The sequence below is a fragment of the Ochotona curzoniae genome, unplaced genomic scaffold, assembly GCF_017591425.1.
Source record: "Ochotona curzoniae isolate NIBS_2020 unplaced genomic scaffold, NIBS_Ocur_1.0 contig_1, whole genome shotgun sequence".
NCBI classification, from domain to species: Eukaryota; Metazoa; Chordata; class Mammalia; order Lagomorpha; family Ochotonidae; genus Ochotona; species Ochotona curzoniae.
In genome coordinates this window covers 3,373,810-3,391,144 of record NW_024464918.1, presented here as the reverse complement: position 1 = coordinate 3,391,144, position 17,335 = coordinate 3,373,810, and the positions used below count along the sequence as shown (strand labels likewise).

The 17,335-nt window shown below is 54.7% G+C and overlaps 1 protein-coding gene across 3 annotated transcripts; it reads left to right on the top strand.

The window, feature by feature from the left end:
* Positions 1 to 783: 783 nt before the first annotated feature.
* REEP2 (receptor accessory protein 2) lies at positions 784 to 7,178 on the top strand. 3 transcript variants are annotated; one of them, XM_040979426.1, is made up of 8 exons: positions 784 to 1,401; positions 2,966 to 3,038; positions 3,340 to 3,416; positions 4,899 to 5,019; positions 5,209 to 5,322; positions 5,626 to 5,773; positions 5,872 to 6,002; positions 6,080 to 7,178. In XM_040979426.1, exons 1-8 carry the CDS (start codon positions 1,370 to 1,372, stop codon positions 6,146 to 6,148), a joined length of 765 nt encoding a protein of 254 aa, XP_040835360.1. In that variant the 5' UTR covers positions 784 to 1,369; the 3' UTR covers positions 6,149 to 7,178. The 3 variants fall into 3 exon arrangements, with proteins under 3 accessions (XP_040835360.1, XP_040835415.1, XP_040835490.1); XM_040979481.1 differs by having other exon boundaries at positions 5,209 to 5,326; positions 5,636 to 5,773; XM_040979556.1 differs by lacking the exon at positions 784 to 1,401 and having other exon boundaries at positions 2,579 to 3,034.
* The last annotated feature ends 10,157 nt before the right edge of the window (positions 7,179 to 17,335 follow it).

The window sequence follows — 17,335 nt, the reverse complement described above, 5'->3', positions numbered from 1 at the left end:
TCTTAGGACTTTGAGAGGGGACAGGGGACAGGACATGTGAATCAAGAAGCACGAGAAGAGCCAGGGTTGCGGAGTTTCTGCCCCGTCCTTCCTGGGGCAGAGTCTGAAAGGAGAGGGCCATGGGGCACAGCCACCTGGGCATGGCTTAGGACAGCCCATGGTGACACAAAACATGGAGCCTTCAGCCTACCTCCGAGGGAGCACCAGGAATTTGTTTATCAAGGAGCAATGTAGCACCTTGAAGGATGAGAAGAGACGGAAGAGAAAGTTGTGAAGAATAGAGAAAGGGGTTGTCGTCTGGATCTGCTTCTCTGGATCCTATGGGAAAACATCTTGGAAAGCGTCGGCCTGGAAATGGAATCATCAGGTTGCAATGGTCTTTTGTGCGTTCAAGCCTACTGGGCCTGGATTCTGACATGCAGGTTTGTCCTTTTAGCCTGAATGGGTATGGGCTGATGCTGTTGTCACCAAAAGAATTACCTCAACATAAAAGGTAGAGAAACGCAAAAGCTCAAAAATGGGACAGGAAAGGAGAACAGAAGGAGGGGCTTTGGAGCTTGGTTGGTGAAAATCAGGATGTGCACTAGCCTACATTCTGTAAATGAGCATCTTCAGAATTAGGACATGTGCTGCTGAGTGGTGCTGGCGTGGACTGCTGCAGCCCCTCCAAAAGGAAGGTGTCACCCTGCAGAGCCCAAGGCAGGGTGGGTCCTATCAGCAGGGGTGATTGGTAAGGGTGGGCAGGCACAGCTGTGACGGTGCTTCCGGGAGTTCAGGTGCATGTCTTTACCTGCCTGTAACTTGGGTGGGGGGAGTTGTCAGCCAGGTGGGCTTGTTGCCTGTGTTCTCATCCTAGCAGTGTGGCTTAGTGGTGTTGTATTCTTCAGCAAATTAATGAATTTTCCTAAGCTTCCCATTTCTGTATCGTCAAAATGAGGATAATTATGCCCTCTGCCTTCCAAGGTTGTCCTAAAAATTCCCTGGAGTCATGCATGTGAATCTCGGAAGCTTGTGCATACGGTCATGTTTCCTCCTAAGGTTTTTAGGCACGAAGCAGCCGGCAGTACCTCCAGAAAACAGAACAAGCAGTTAGGAACCAGGGTACTAAGGGTCGAAGGCGCATGCCCAGCCCTAGCAGGTGCTGGGGGGCGCAGCGCTGCCGCCGCGGCCTCCCCTTTAAGAACGCCGCCACCCACCGCCGTGGCTGCGGCAGGGACCTCCCCTTTAACTAACGGCGGCGGCTCCGCGCTCTTCTGCCCCCGCAACGGCTGCGGCTCCTGCGGCTCCTGCTGCCGCCGCCGCTCGGCTTCGGGTACCTGCCTCCTCGGCCCGGGCCGGATCCCCGCCTGGCGCTGAGCGCGGCCCCGCCATGGTGTCCTGGATCATCTCTCGCCTGGTGGTGTGAGTGTGGGGGCGGCGGCGGGCGCGCCCACAGGAGATGGAGGGCGGAAGGGTGTATCGGAGACCTGGGTGGACAGCGCCTCGGCTGCTAACCTCGGCCATATCTGGGGTTCCCCAGAGACAGGGAGCTTTGGAACCTGAGTGGCGCGTGGCGGGCCTTGGCTTCCCAAGGGCTTCACTCCCATTATTTTTAATAACTCCTTTGATTTTTAGTGTCCCTGTCCCCGCACCAGCCCCTCCTACGGTTTGATTTTATAAAAGGAGGTGGGCATGACCCTGTCCCAGCCGCCCCACCAGACTCTCGTGCAGCCCTGTCAGCCTCTCGGGGCAGGGGTAACAGAAGAGCGTGGGGGCAAGGCAGGGCCTCATTCCTGAGCTGGCAGGCTTTGCCAGCCGCTTGGTCGCTCGGAGGGCCCAGGCCCCATCCCCGCACGCTGGCTGGGCAGGGCACTAGTGCTGAGGATGCGCATGTCCTGAAGGCCCCGGGAAGCCGTATGGGCGCCCAAAGCAGAGATGCTTGGAGGACAAAGTATGGGAGGTAACGGCGAGAGGGCGGGTTTTGGAGCTGCGGCAGGGAGAACCTGTAGGGGCTTCCCTCCAGGCTGAAGCCAGGGCCACATGTGGAACTGCGTCCCTGGCATTGCCCCAATCTCCCGAAGGGAGTACAGACACTCCACCAAGACCCCAGACTTTGTCCTTAAGGCCAGTTTGCAAGGGTCCTACCTCCATCAGGCCAGTCCATGCAGGAGCAGGCAGCACCCTCAGGTTGCTAGGGAGTTGGGCCTCAGAGCCAACAACCCCTACCCCAGCAGGGGACCTGCCCCTCTGCTTGCACGACGGCCCCGCCCTGCTGCAGGCTTCTCAGGTTGGATTGTCTCCGAGCTCAGCAGAGTCTGGGGGCCTCCTGCCTCAGTGTGGGCTTTGCAGGATGGGGCCTGATTCTCTTACTCAAGGGGCATGCCTGTCCCATCTGTGTTCTGTAATGTGATCAGCCACAGACAGTGCCTTGAGCCGCAGACCCTCCCCTGAGCTAATCCCTGGGGTCTGGCCAGGAGGGAATAAGCCTCTTTGCCCCTCACTGAGCCTCTTGCCTCTGTGCCCTCTGCTCCCTACGTCCCCAGGGCCACAGTGGTGCCTCTGAGTGCCAGGTACAGGGCCCGGTTGGGTGGTGTAGGGTTTCTTGGCAGAACTGGCCCTGTCTGGGCCCAGACAACACCAGAAGGTGTTAAAGGCAGGCAGGTGGATGAGTATGAATGGACATGGGCTTGAGAAGGGAGCCCCCACCCCACCCTCCAGCCACAACCGTACCTCCACTCCCCATGACATGCTGTGTCTAACCAAGAGTCATGAACCCCTGAACCCTCAGGCCTCTGTGCCTCTCTATGCCTCAGGGAAGAGAAAACCTGTCCCAGGAGAAAGGAGGGTTATCCCTACCTAGCTGGGTAGAGTCTCCATGCTTTGCCCTAGCTGGGGTCCCCCATCTGGCTGATGAGAACCTCTGGAGTTCTGACCCAGAGGCCGCTGTGCTTGGCTGAGGGCTCCAGTAACCGTGCCTGCCCCCTAGGCTCATCTTCGGCACCCTGTACCCGGCCTACTCCTCCTACAAGGCGGTGAAGACAAAGAACGTGAAGGAGTATGTGAGTCCAAGACCCTTCCTCACAGCAGGAAGAGGGGAGGATGGGGTGTGTGATGCACTAGGGCAAAGGAGGTTCCTGGGTGCTCCCCTCTCCCAGCCTGGGTGATCCAACACCCATAGGGCACATCCCCTCCCATTGTGCCTGCAACATAGCCCACCAGCAGACCTGGGCTCAGCCTCAATGACTGGCAGGTGAGCTGAGGTCCCAGTGATACCCAGGGTCTCATGATTGGCAGGCAGGCCAGGCTGGGAACCCCAGGCATGCCCCCTCCCCCCCACCAACCATGCCCCTGCCTCCTCAGGTGAAGTGGATGATGTACTGGATCGTCTTTGCTTTCTTCACCACAGCTGAGACCCTCACAGACATCGTGCTGTCCTGGTGAGCTCTACCATCCCTGCCAGCCTCTCTGTGGGCAGACCCAGCATGCAAGGGTTCTCAGTTCCCTTCCCTGTACTGATCTGATCAGAGAGTGCCTGGGTCCTGCCTGACAGCAAAGCACCACAGGGGATTTGGGAGCCCTACTCGGTCACCCTTCCCCAGGGCCCTGGGCAGGTCACAGCTCTCACCCTGGGGCCCCCATTTGTCAAGCGGGCATGAGAGTCAATGCTGTAGACACCAGAAGCTTGCAGGGTTTTTTTTTTTTTTTCTTTCTTTCTTTCTTTTTTTTAAATTGCAAAGTCAGATATACAAAGAGGAGGAGACAGAGGAAGATCTTCCATCCATTGATTCACTCCCCAAACGGCCGCAACAGCCTGTGCTGTGCCGATCCAAAATCAGGAACCAGGATCTTCTTCTGGGTCTTCCACATGGGTGCAGGATCCCAAGGAGTTGGGCCATCCCCGACTGCTTTCCCAGGCCACAAGCAGGGGGCTGGATGAGAAGCAGGGCCGCCAAGATTAGAACCGGCACCCATATGGGATCCCACTGCAGGCAAGGCGAGGACTTTAGGCGCTAGGCTATTGCACTGGGCTCAAGCTTGCAATTCTGAAGCATTTCCCAGGTGTTGCAAGACTGTGTACATGGATGTGTGAAATACAAGAGCTCAGAAACCTATACTGAACGAGTGAAGGACTCTTTATAAGGGAAGGCCAACCACCCAGCCCATGAGACGCTGAAAGAGTTGTGCTTACAGATGCATCCTTGGGCTTGAGCCAAGTGCTTCTAGTAGAGGAAGGAGATTAGAAGAGAAGAGTTCAAAATTGAGGGTTAGAATGGATGATTGGGACAATAATTAAAACACTACTCAGCAAACCACATCCCAAGTCAGAATCCCTGGATTGAAGACCTGGCTCCACTTCTGATTCCAATATCCTATTGATGTGCAGCCTGGGAAGCAGTAGGCGATGACTTAAAGGGCTTGGGTCACTGCCACCTGTGTGGGAAGCCTTGGGCTCCTAACTTTGGCCTTGACCAGCCAAAGTTAGGACTTTTGGCCTTTGTCAGCAATTTTGAAGTGAGTGAGTGAACCAGTGGATGCATTTTCTTTCTTTCTCTGCCCCTGCACAGCTGGAAAAGCCTACTCCTCTTCCCAGGAGGGAGGGCCAGAGCAGGAAACTGAGGAGCTAGCATGGACCTGGGCACAGGGGAGAGATGGTCTGGGGGCCTGCCTTGGTGCAGACCCCAGAGCAGGGGAGAGATGGTCTGGGGGCCTGCCTTGGTGCAGACCCCAGAGCAGAGGAAAGAGGGAGAGGAAAGCTGCTGCAGTTCCCTGTCCTCCCTCCCTAAGGACTAGAAATGACCCAGTCCAGCGAGGCTGAGTGGGGCAGGCTGTGCAGAGTCCTGCAGTTTCCACATTGCTGAATCCTATGCCCTCCTGATCTCCCCGACCCCATGCTCTGTACCGTCCCTGTTCCCAAACAGGTTCCCCTTCTACTTTGAGCTCAAGATCGCCTTCGTGATATGGCTGCTGTCTCCTTACACCAAGGGTTCCAGCGTGCTCTACCGCAAGTTCGTGCACCCGACCCTGTCCAACAAGGAGAAGGTTGGTCCTCACCCTTAGTTCTCTGGCCTTCCCCAGGCATCTGGTTAGCCTGAAATGACCTGGCAGAGTCCCCTCAACCCTAGAGCATGCACTGCTTGTGTCTCCATGTGAATGAGGAGGGATGGTGGCAGGGTCTCAGGAGCAGCCCCTCCACCTCTCACTTGTTCCTCCTTCCCACTGCACTCTCAGGAAATCGACGAGTATATCACGCAGGCCCGAGACAAGAGCTATGAGACCATGATGAGGGTAGGCAAGAGGGGCCTGAACCTCGCCGCCAATGCCGCAGTCACGGCTGCTACCAAGGTGAGTGAGATGTGAGGGACAAGCCCGGATGTCCTTAGACTCACATCCTGTGTAGTCCATCTCATGCCCCAGGCTGGGCCGCTTGGCACCCAACCTGTCCTCAGACCTGTGAAACTCAGGGTTCTAGACCTGGCTGTGCCACATACACATACACACACCTGTCCCAGCTGAGCTGGGTTGGGTTTCTATATTACTCCAAAGGAAAGAGTGGCCCCCCATGGGCCAGGGTGAGGAGACTCACCTCTGGCCCCACCCTGCCTCTTCCCTTGCTCTTTGGGTGCGGCGGCGGTGGTGGTGACCCAGGGCCAAGGAGTGCTGTCAGAGAAGCTCAGGAGCTTCAGCATGCAGGACCTGACCCTGATCCGGGATGAAGATGCCCTGCCCCTGCAGGGGCCCGATGGCCGCCTCCGCCCAGGCCCTGGCAGCCTCCTGGATACCATCGAGGACTTAGGTGCAGGCAGGACCTGGGACTGGTGGAGAAGAGGGTGGGGGCAGGGCTCAGGGGCAATGAGGCCAGGACCCATGTTCTCCTTTTCTCCTTGCACCCAGGAGACGACCCTGCCCTGAGCATAAGGCCCAGCACGAACCAGACCGATTTCCGTACAGAGCCCTCTGAGGAGGACATGGGAGACAAGGCCCCCAAGAGGGTCAAGTCCATCAAAAAAGTGCCCAAGGCTGAGGTGAGAATGCAGGGCTCCAGCCTGGGGATGTGGAGGGTAATAGCTCTGGCTGAGCTGTCCCCTCCTTCCCTTTACAGTCACCATCTTCCAAGACCCTGAAGACGAGGCCCAAGAAAAAGCCTGTGGCTGGGGGCGATTCAGCTTAAGCCCCTCTGCCCCCTCATCTCTACCCCACGGGCTACAGAGCCAGGAGGAAGCTTGGGGCCATCTGAGCCCAACCCAGCCCCTTCTTCATGCTGTGCCACCAGCCTGGGGTGTCTCAGCATGGGGCCTGCCCAGTGGACACTCCTCTGGAGGGCAGGCCCGGTGCTGGGAGATGAGGGTGGAGCCTGGCCCAGAGCCTGAGAACTGAGCCACCCAGGGAGATGGGGGAAGGCTCCTCAGCCTGTCTGGCCCTTCTCCCTCCTCCTACCCAGCCCTGTCCCTGCCCACCCAGTGCCTTGCTGAAGACCATGGCCATCCTCTCCTCTTAGGTCCCCACACGCGTCCACTGCTCTCTGAGTTGGAGGCAGCATGGACCACAGCCCAAATGGACCAAGGCTGAGCCTGAAGGCACCCGTGAGAAAAGGGGGATCCACTGGGACTGCCTCAGGGAGGGATCAGGTGGGGGCCAGCAGGTCACTGTTATAACCCGAGGACAATTGGATTTAGTGTGGGCCAAAATGGTCAGGAGGGCCGGGGCTGCAGCCGGCTCAGAAGGTGCCAACTATCTCCACTAAAAACAGTGTGGGGTGGGGGTGGGGCACCCACTCAAGGACTCTCTCTCCAGTGGTCACTCCATCTGCCCTCAGCCCCCTAGCCCCAAGGCCACCTCCTCCCCTCCTTGTCTCCCAATCTCTGAGTTCAGAAGACCCCAGTCCATGAGAGAATGGGGTTCTGAGGGACCCTGTTCCTGCCATATGCCCTGGGCTGGACTCCTTTCCCCACTTGGAACTGGGGGCCCTACCCCAGGATCCCCCAACCCCTGTTCCCATTTTCTGTGCCAAGTAGACCTGGCCCTATGTGAACAGAGCCCCAGTCCAGCTCAGCCCAGCCTCCACCCACACCCTGCTCCAGCTTCTGCCAGGCAGACCCTGAGAGGAGGACAGGAAGGCAGGAGCCAGGGGCTCCAAAAGCGTTGGGAGCCAGGAGAACTTTGACACTGGACGAGCCAATAAACCCACCGCTGGCACCTCATGCTCTTTGGCCTCTGAATGTTGTTCTTGCCTCACTCATCTGAGGGACGGGAAGGGGCCCTGAGTTAAGCAATAGCAAGACCAGCTATGGCGCATGGTAGGGCTGGGGTGGGAAGATGCAGGGACAGGTGAATCAGCACTCCAGGAGCCCTGGCCTCCAGGGAATAGTAGGTACAAGCAGCTTCTGTCTGGGAAAATGGGACCTGGAAAAATTTGGGACCTCAGACAGTTAAAAAGGGCCAATAACGGAGGGGACAGGGGAGGTTGCAAAATGGCTCGACTGGCTAATCCTCTGCCTACATGAGACAGCACTCCATGTGGGTGCTGGTTGGTTCATGTCCCAGCTGCTCCACTTCTCATCCAGCTTATTGCCTGTGGCCAGCAGAAGATGCCCCCAAACTTATAGGGCCCTTAACCCCCATGGGAGACCCAGAAGAAGCTTCTGGCTCAGTTCTGGCCATTGTGGCCATTTGGAGTGTCAACTAGCAAATGGAAGATCTTTCTGTCTTTTTCTCTCTATAAATCTGCCTTTCAAATAAAAGATGAGTCTTAGAAAGGAGAAGGAAGGAAGGAAGAGTCGGCAGCAGAGAGCAGGCATAGCCGGCTGATCTGCCTCCTGTGTTGCCTGCCATGTCCATATTGGAGGGCTGATTCACACTTCCTGTGCACGCACCTGGGAAGTGGTAGTCGATGGCTCAAGTCTGAGCTCCTGTCCTGTAGGAGACCCGGGTGCGGTCCCTGGTCCTTGGCTTTGGCCTGGCCAGGTCTCTTCTGTTGTAGCCTGCTCTCACTCTCATTCTCTTGCTCTGTCACTCTGCCGTTTAAATAAATATCAAAAAAGATGAGCCACAGGCTGAAACCAAAAATGAGTAACCCAGTTGCTTATTGGTTTACTCTGTAAATGTCTGCTACAGCTGGGGTTGGACCAAATAGAAGCCAGGAGCCAGGGACTCCATCTGGGCTCCCACTTAGGTGGCAAGGATTCATTGCTCTCCAAGGAGAACATTAGCAGGAAGCTGGAAGGAAGTGGAGCAAGGCCTGTAACCCAGACACTCCCAAGCAGCACCTTCACTGCTGCACTAAATGCTCACTCTTCAGAGATAGCCTTGCCACTCAGAGCCCTGCCCCAAAGATCCAAGTGGACCATATGGCACCCCACAAAGTGCTAGATATGTGGGTTTGGCCCCCAAGAAGCCCCCATTGAAGAGAGAAGGCTAAGAGCCTGCTGGGATTTGCTCACCAACATTTCTGGTAGACACCAAAAATGTGGAAGAGGCTAAAGCCAGAGACACTGACGGCTGAGAGAAGCGGCGGCGATTAGAAAGTCATGAAAGGCAATCCCATCACCACTGGGACACACAGGGTGGCACAAGGAAGGGAAGGGGCCAAGGCCTCCATGGCTGTGCTTGGCTGGAGGAGAAAGGAAGTGTGCAGGCCACAGGGCATGGGATCATAGCCCTGCTGAGGCAGTAGAGTCTATGAGGGGCCAAGAAGGGCAAGTAGTTACACACCGGGTCCCAGAAGAAGTCAGCACCCAGAAGAAGGGAACAGATAGCCAAGAAGCAGCAGCTGCAACGGAAGAGAGGTCAGCGGAGGGTAAGAATGGACGGGGAGGGAGCGATCAGAAGTTCAATTTGGGGGTGGGAACAGAGGACACAGGGTGTGGTGTCCTAGGCCCAGGTGCTGGAACCCAAGGTTGGCAAAATGCCTTCTGACTGCCTCTTATCTTCCCTGGCATCACAACACATGTCCACCTGTCATATTCAAGAAATCCCTGGGGGCCCAGCACAAAGGCCTAGTACCTAAATCCTCACCTTGCAAGTGCCAGGAACCCACATGGGTGCCAGTTTGTGTCCCAGATGCTCCACTTTCCATCCAATTGCCTGCCTGTGGCCTGAGAAAGCAGTCAAGGATGGTGCAAAGCCTTGGGAGCCTGTGCCCGCATGGGAGACCTGAAAGCTCCTAGCTCCTGGCTTTGGATCAGCTTGGTTCTGGCTATTATGACCACTGCAGGAGTGAACCAGAGGACAGAAGACTTTTCTCTCTGGTCCATCTCTCCTTCTCTCTGGAAATCTGATCTTCCTTTCCAATAAAACAAATTTTAAAAGGGGGACCTGGCGTGGCAGCCTAGCAGCTAAAATTCTCACCTTGCATGCACAGTATCCCATATAGGTGCCGGTTTTAATCCCAACAGCCCCATTCCCATCCACCTCCCTGCTTGTGGCCTGGAAAGCAGTCAAGGACGGCCCAAAACCTTGGGACCCTGCACCTGTGAGGGAGGCCTGGAAGAAGCTCCTGGCTCCTGGCTTTGGATCAACTCAGATCTGGCTATTGTGGTCACTTGGGGAGTGAAGCAGCGGACAGAAGACCTTTCTTTCTGTCTCTCCTCTCTGTATATCTGACTTTCAGTAAAAATAAATAAATCTTAAAAAAAAAAAAAAAAAGCCCTCTGGGCTCTGGGTCCTCAGGTGCGATGCCCATGAGGCTTCCCCAGGATCCCTGGGCGAGAATCCCTCTCCGCACCTCTCACTGGGCTCTGAAAAATTCAGAAAGGAGAAGAATGTGCTGAGGAAAAGTCAGGGAACAGATTTGTTCTAGGAAAATCCCCCAGGGAGTAAGAAGCTCCAGCCCCAGGCCAACAGGTCCCACACGGTCAGTGAACCAGATAAAGCACAGTCCACCCAAAGCTCATTTGTTGCATCTCAGGCACATACATATACACACACGTATGTGCACATGTACAAGGGTGTGCTTGCACCGTCACGGCTGGGGAGGTCCCTGCCAGGCTCAGCACTGTCAGGCGTGCTGCACACATTTGGGTTCCTCAACATTACATGGACATGCTCAGATTGTTAAGCGCCTTGGTCTGTTGCCATGGAAACACGCAGGTTTCCAGCACTCTGAGCACAGGCCCCGCCCCCTGAGGTGCAGGAGGAGAGAGGAAAAATGGAGGGTAACAGGATGGAAGGGAGGGTTCCTGTGAGGAGGCTGGCTGGTGGGGAATCTGCTGCTGTTTCCCCAATCCCTGGAGCCACCTGCCCTCTCGCCTCTGCCTGCTAGATCTCTCCTGGACAAGAGCGGAGGACAGAGAGGTGTGGCCAGAGCTGTGCACAGCGTGGAACCCAGGGGCTTTCAGAGGTTTTTGCTTGTGTTAGGGGCTTCTGGAGAGGTGCTCCATGTCCAGGCCTCCCAGGCAGCCCTCCAGGCCTGAGGTTCCTGGCTATAGTAGCTTCAGGTTTGGGGCTGTCTCAGCCAGCTCTCCCTCCCTTTCTGGTGGCTTCTCCACTCCACCCAGAGAGCCTGCTTAAAATGGGATTTCCAGGCTGTGACGTCAAAGGGAAGCCAGCAGCTGTGTCCAGCCTCTGCCTGCTTTCCAGATCAGCAGAGCTCAGTCCAGCTTTGCTCACCTGGAAGGAGGCAGGGCAGACAAGAGAGAATAGGGTGTAGCTGGGGGCTCTGTGCCCACATTTCTGTAGCATCCTGGATGAAGTTTGAAGTTACTTCCAATCCAACAGCTCCGGCTGGTTCCCCCACTACCTTAAATTTCAGCCACAATATGATTGTCTCTCTCCCTAATTCATCTTGAGTTTCTTTCTCTAAGCTGGGTCAGGTCCATATGAAGGAGGAGGGAACCACAGGTCCCGGGAGGGCGTGCTCGCAGCGCCCCAAATCCTACTTCCAAGCTGGCGTTGGCGATAGCGGAGCGGAGCCTGCAAGGAGATAAAAGGCCACCAGGTGGCGCAGCTCTCCCCCCAATGTGGGAGTCCAAGGCGGCAGGCAGATCGGGACAATCCCGTGCTGCAGCAGGTGGTTCAAGGTTTGGTTAGTGGCGCGCTTTCTACTCCTCTCCCCGGTGCCGGAGATTCAAGAAGAAAGCATCCTCGAGGGGTGGACAGCACGGTTGAGGGTTCCAAGCAGTCCCTTTCCAAACCCAGCCTGTGCATCCCTGCCCCCTCCACCAGAGACACTAAAGCCTTGTGAATAAGATGCAGGGTATGCCCTGCCCCTGGAAGTGCCAGACCCGAAGTTCCCCATCTGGGTTTCTGTTATTGCTTCTATCTAGAGAGGCTGTTGGAGCTGATTTGGGGGGTTCTAAGAGGAGAGGGACTCATCGGGAGTGAAAGGTACAGGGGCTGTTGTGTGAGAACTGGCATGAGGGCCTGTGCCTAAGATATGGTCTGGCGAGCGAAGGGAAGGGGACAGGGAGCACAGTAGCAGTCCCACGCCTGCCTCAGGTTCCCTTGTCCTGTGGAATTGAAACGGGAGAGCAAGCTCCGAAACTCCGCAGGGTCCTTGCCAGGGCCCTTGGTGGAACTCCTCAACCACCTAACCTTTTCATGACCTCTCTCCCCATCTGACCCCAGCAGCCCTGTATCCCCTATGAATTACACTCTGCTTTTGTCCCAGCCACAAGTGGGATCAATAAATAATGCTGCTTGAAATATTGATGGCAAGTTGTACACCTGCATCCCTCAGCCAGGCCAGTCATTCAGTGCCAGTAGGAAGATGCCTGACCCCCAGAAGGCTCTTGCTGCGTCAGCCAACACAGTCTTCCTTTGCCAGCACTCTGAGCTGTTCCCATCTTAGCCAGAAGTCTTAGTTCCCATGAGCTAAGAGAAAGGGTCCCTCAGAGATCAACATAACCAAGCCCCAGGGAAAGACAGGATGGGCTGAACCACCAGCAGAGACCCTTCCAAAGCCTTGGTCTCCCGTTTCCTCTGTTCGTGCATCGTGGGTCAGCTAGATCCTGTTTTCCAGGCAACTGGCTCAGACAGAGGCCAGCGCCTCCAGCGCCCCTCCTAGAGCTGGGGCAGAAGGTACTAGCGTGGTCCCAGATTTTCCTGAGGAAGCCTCTCAGGCTGCCCCCAACCTCGAGGAAGGGGGACGGTCCTCAGACTGGAGCTGCCCAGGTGGGCTGCCTCACTCCAGCATCACCCCCTCCCCACTCTGTGCCTGCTCACTTGTTCTCTTAGTTCCTCTCCACAGGCAGATGGGAGCCAGCTTCCCAGCCACGTTCCCTTCTCACTTTAATTCAAATGCTAAATTGGGAAGAAGAGCAGCTTCACACTCCCAATTTAGCCTGGAAGAGAAAAAAGTGAGAGGGCCTGGATGTTGCCAGGGAAAGGAAGGAGTTGGGTCTGGGGGGTTGGGGTGGGGATGGCAGAGGTACCCAGAGTCTGACAGAGAATCACAAAACCCCAACTTGACTTACTAGCTCTAAAAATCAGCCAGTCAGTGCTCTGGCCTTGTGTGACCCTTAAAGCTACTTTGCCATCCCAGGGCAGCCCTCTCTGGCATTACCTTAAGTCTCAGGGCAGATGGGGAGAAGGGAACAGTATGATGAGGAGGAATGGAGGAGTCTCTGGTTGTTAAAACCACACAGGAGGAAAATGTGACTGCTTTTTTTGTACTTTTCTTTTTAAGATTTACTTACTTTTTCTTTCTTTTTTTCTTAAAAGTTTTATTTTATTTTCATTAGAAAGTCAGATATACAGAAAGGAGGAGAGAGAGAAAAAGATCTTCCATCCACTGATTCACTCCCCAAGTGATCCCAACGGCCACAGCTGAGCCAATCCAAAGCCAGAGCCTATTCCAGGTCTCCCACGTGGGTGCAGGGGCCCAAAGCTTTGGGCTGTCCTCGACTGCTTCCCCAGGCTACAAGCAAGGAGCTGGATGGGTAGCGGGGCTGCCAGGATTAGAATCAGCAGCCATATGGGATTCCGGCACATGCAAGGGAAGGATTTTAGCCTCTAGGTTACCACGCCACACCCAAATGTGGCTACTGTGACTACTGGTAATAGGAAAGGAGAAGTTCTTGCTTAATCTGACTATTACCTCCCTTTTCACAGCTCTAGGTTAACACCTCTGCATGATGACCTAAAAATCTGAGTCCACAAAGAGATACCTGTGAGCCAATATTTGCAGCAGCAACACCATTCACAAGAGCCAAAGAAGTAAACAACCCTTGGCCCGTCCATAGACAATACAGGTCTGACTAAAAAGGAGGTGGTACCCTCCAGTACAAGTGTGGGCTGGACAGTAGGGTCTGTTGGGCTGAGCTAGGCTCCATTACTCATGGATGTATACAAGAGCCAAATGGGATATGGGCCAGACTGGACCAGTCTACTGTACATAGTGGTATGCACAGGAAAAGTAGCTGGGGGCAGGCATGGTAGGGTTATGGGGGTTGCTTCAGTTCCACTGGTGTACATGAGGACAGAGTATGTGGCTGGAAGGGTAGGTAGGACTGCAGCATCTACTTGTTTATGTATGAGATGGGACTGGGACAGAACTGACCAAGTGACGGCAACCATCAGCGTGTAAGCTCATGTGGGCGATGAACAGAGCCAGATCCCACACTGGCTGGCACACATAGAAGTCAGGTTGGGGTCACTTCTGGGGTGCTTTCTTTGGGGAATCCCCACCTGGATCAGACTCAGAACTCCAACTATGGAGAAAAGTCACAGGATCTGTGGTCTATCATGCAGTGCATGTGTCAGAAATGGGTCTCCACGGTGCTGAGGCCTATGCAGTGGACAGCATGCCCAGATATTCATGGCAAGCCAGTATGTCATGGGGAACATGACAATGAGTTCACTGAGGCCTGCAGAGGACATCTAGTACCATGGATGGCAGAACAAATTGGACAGTTCTCCTGGACAAACTTTGACAGTAAATATCTGGGCAAACTGAGACTCTAAGGTGGACTCTGTCAGCCAATGGAAGGATTTCCTCAACCTTGGAACAACGAAATCAAGAGTATCTCAGAATTATCAAAAGCATTTAAGCAGCATCCTTGGAACATGCTCCACATCTGGGACCCTGGCATAACATCAGGTAGCGCCATCTCTGGGTACTGGTGTGCATAGCTTGTTGGGAATGGACCTCTTCCTTTCTCTCTCCATTTTCCCCAGATACAGGAAGAAAAAAGGAGATTAGAGGGAGCTGTCTCTTCTACTCCCCCCCCCATTCCTCAACCTTCTCCACCCTAATTGGTGACCCACACGCACATGTATCCCTCTCAGCTACGTAAACATCATCAAAAATAAAATGAATTTATTGCTTTTTAAAAAGGGCCAAGATTTTAATACAATTTATGACGGACAAACCCAGAAAACTCATGCCAGGTAAAAGAAACTGGACACCAAAGGACACATGTTATGACCTCGCCTGTATGCCTGTGAGAGCGTCAACTTGTCAGAGACAGAAGCCGTAACCGAGGTTTGCATGCAGAAGGGGAAGTTGCTGCCTAGTGGGTATAGTTGCTACATGGAATGATGAGAAAGTTCTGAAAACAGATGGTGGTGACAATGAATATTCTTCATGTCATAGAATTGTACACCTAAAGATGATTAATGTGATATATTTCAAGTATATTTTACCACAGAGATAACTTTAATTCATCGAATTAAAATGTGAAAGACATTGAATTTAATTTTAGCTTAAAGACAGCATCATCAGTGAGCCAAAACCATGGCGCAGTGGGCATCCATTTGGAGTCCCAGCAGCTCCACTTCCATTTTATCTCCTTGTTAATGTGCCTGGGAATGACCCAAGGGCTTAGGGCCCTGCACCCATGTAGGGGACCTGAATGGAGTTCCAGGCTCCTGGCTTCAGTCTGGCCCAACCCTGGCTGTTGCAGCCACTTGGGGAGTAAAGCAGTAAATGCGGAATATGTGTGTGTCCTCTCTCTCTAACTCTGCTTCTCAAGTACATAAATCTTTAAAACCTAAATAAATAAATATTAACATTTATTTATTTTTATTTGGAACATCAGGTTTATAGAAAGAAAGAGACAGGAAGATATTCCATCTGCTGGTTCACTCCCCAAATGGCCGCAACGGCCAGTGCTGAGCTGATCCAAAGCCAGGAGCCAGGAGCTTCTTCCAGGTCTCCCACACTGGTACAGGGTCCCAAAGCTTTGGGCCGTCCTCGACTGCTTTCCCAGGCCACAAGCAGGGAGCTGGAAGGGAAGTGGAGCAGCCAGAATATGAATCAGCACCTACATGGGATCCCAGCAGCACATGCAAGTTGAGGACTTTAGTCACTAGGCTACCATCCCAGGCCCTAAATAAATAAATAAATAAAGATAGATAGATAAATATAGATTTATGCCATCATCCGTTATGATTGTTTCTGTACAACTGTATCAGAGGGAAACTGGCAGCTCCACATGGCACAGGCCCCTCCCTTTCTTCCCCTGCTGGTTGGGGCAAGGCATTGCCTATACCCAGGACACAGCACAACATTTTGTAGCTCCTCCTGGAGCCAGGGGCTGGGCCTCCTTTCTTTTTGCTGCTTAACTTTTCCTCCTGCTGCTCAAACAGGCTTTGCATTTAGGGGAAGTCAACAGGAGAGTAGCTGAAGAGGGAAAAAGAACAAGGGCCCTTCCACTCAGCCTCCCCAGCCTGTCACCATGGCACCCAGGGTAACGGATGCTCCTTGAGCTGCCTGTCTGCAAATCTGGGAGTCCCCTTCTTGCTGCCTGTCACAGGGAGCCCCTGAGGGAGCTCTCGAAGCTGCTGATGCTGAGGCCCCAGGTCTCAATCAGACCCATCTGTTCTTGCCCTGCCCTCACCTTCAGCTGCCTGTGATGGTTTCTAACCTGCGTGTTGGTACTTTGATGGCCTGGGCAGCATGGCAGTGGGTGGGAGACGTATTAGGTGCTTCCCCGGAGAGGGTCCACCTCATTCTGTTGTAGTTGCTGCTTCCCTGGTCTGACACTCTCACCAGGCTGTAAGCTTCAAGCAGTGGCAGAGCCCATCACTTCTCTGCATCTTTAATGCCTGAGCCGCAGATGATGTTGATCCATGACTGCCAGGTAACATCTGCCTCTTCGATGAGCCCACCAGACTCTAGGGGTGAAGCTTTGCCCAGTTCACCCAGAGATCTCAGAGAACAGCGCTTGGCAGGAGCCAGGCTGCTGAAGCCCGATGGGATAGGAATCCTGCCTCTACTCTGTCACCTCCAGCAGGTCCCCTGTCCTTCTGAGCATGTCCTCTTGTCAGCTGACAAGCCAGTGGGAGGACAGGCACCTGTCACACAGTATACATGCTGGGGGTGGGGAGTGTGCCCCTAGGTGAAGGAAAACAGAGCACTCTCCTTGCTTTCCCTGCAGCCAAGTGTGTGTGGTGGGGGAGGGGGACCAGAGCCAGAGCAGGGTAAGCCCAGGGCTTTCCCTCCCCTCCCACCCCTCCCACCAGGCCTACAGAATCCAAGCTCACCCACCAAGAAGCCGAGCAGCCCCGCGGCGGGAGGCGGTGAGAGGCCAGAAATAACCGCCCTTGCTATTGCTGCCTTCCTGGGCTGGGTGGAAACGCTGCTTTTCTCATCTAAAGGCTGCTCTCCACTTCCAGCACATCAGTGGGCTCTTATGTAACGCTTCCCTCCCGCTCCTATCCAACGAGCTTCCAGAGATTTCTGCAACCAGGGCTGGCTTTGCTGCACACTCTGCGGGGGTGTAGAGGGAGCAAAGAAGCCACAGCCTAAATTGTCCTCTAGCCCAGGGTCCTGTTAGCCTCAGATCTGGGAGGGAGACAGCCAGCCAACCAGCCAGCCAGCCAACCAGCCAGCCAGCCAAGGACAGAAGCCTCTTTCTGCACCTGCAGGGGTGCTCTCCAGCAGAGAGGAGCAGAGAGCCCCACCCAAGCACCCACCTCCCTTCAGCTCCTCGCTATTACCACCTTCCGCACGTGTCCTCACCCTAGTCTCCTATATCAGGTCCGACCATGTTAGGCTGAGAGGGCTCCCAACCTCGACACCTGGCGCCAAGTCCACGGTGGTCTTTTCCCCTGCAGTCCCAGGGTATGCAAGGCGCCCACTAGGCACCCTCTAGGTTGGCTTCCCTCTGCAGGGCCTTTCTCCTGCCCTAGAGCCTCCTCAGGGCTGTCTCCAGGCACCAGAGCTACTGAGAAGGCTCCATACTGCAGCTCTCCCGGAGGTTCTTGCTTATCTACCCGTCTCTGCCTGTGTCTCCCCACTTCTCATGTACCTTCTGCCCCACCCTGTATCTCGGTCCACCCTAAGCTTCTTCCCACTACTCAAGATGCTCCTTGGGATGGGAGCAGAGCTGCCCCCAGACCCACTAAAGTCAAGCCTTCTGTGTTTCCGGGGGAGCTCATCACTGTCATCGGAAAGTGTGACGTGACGGAGCTCCGG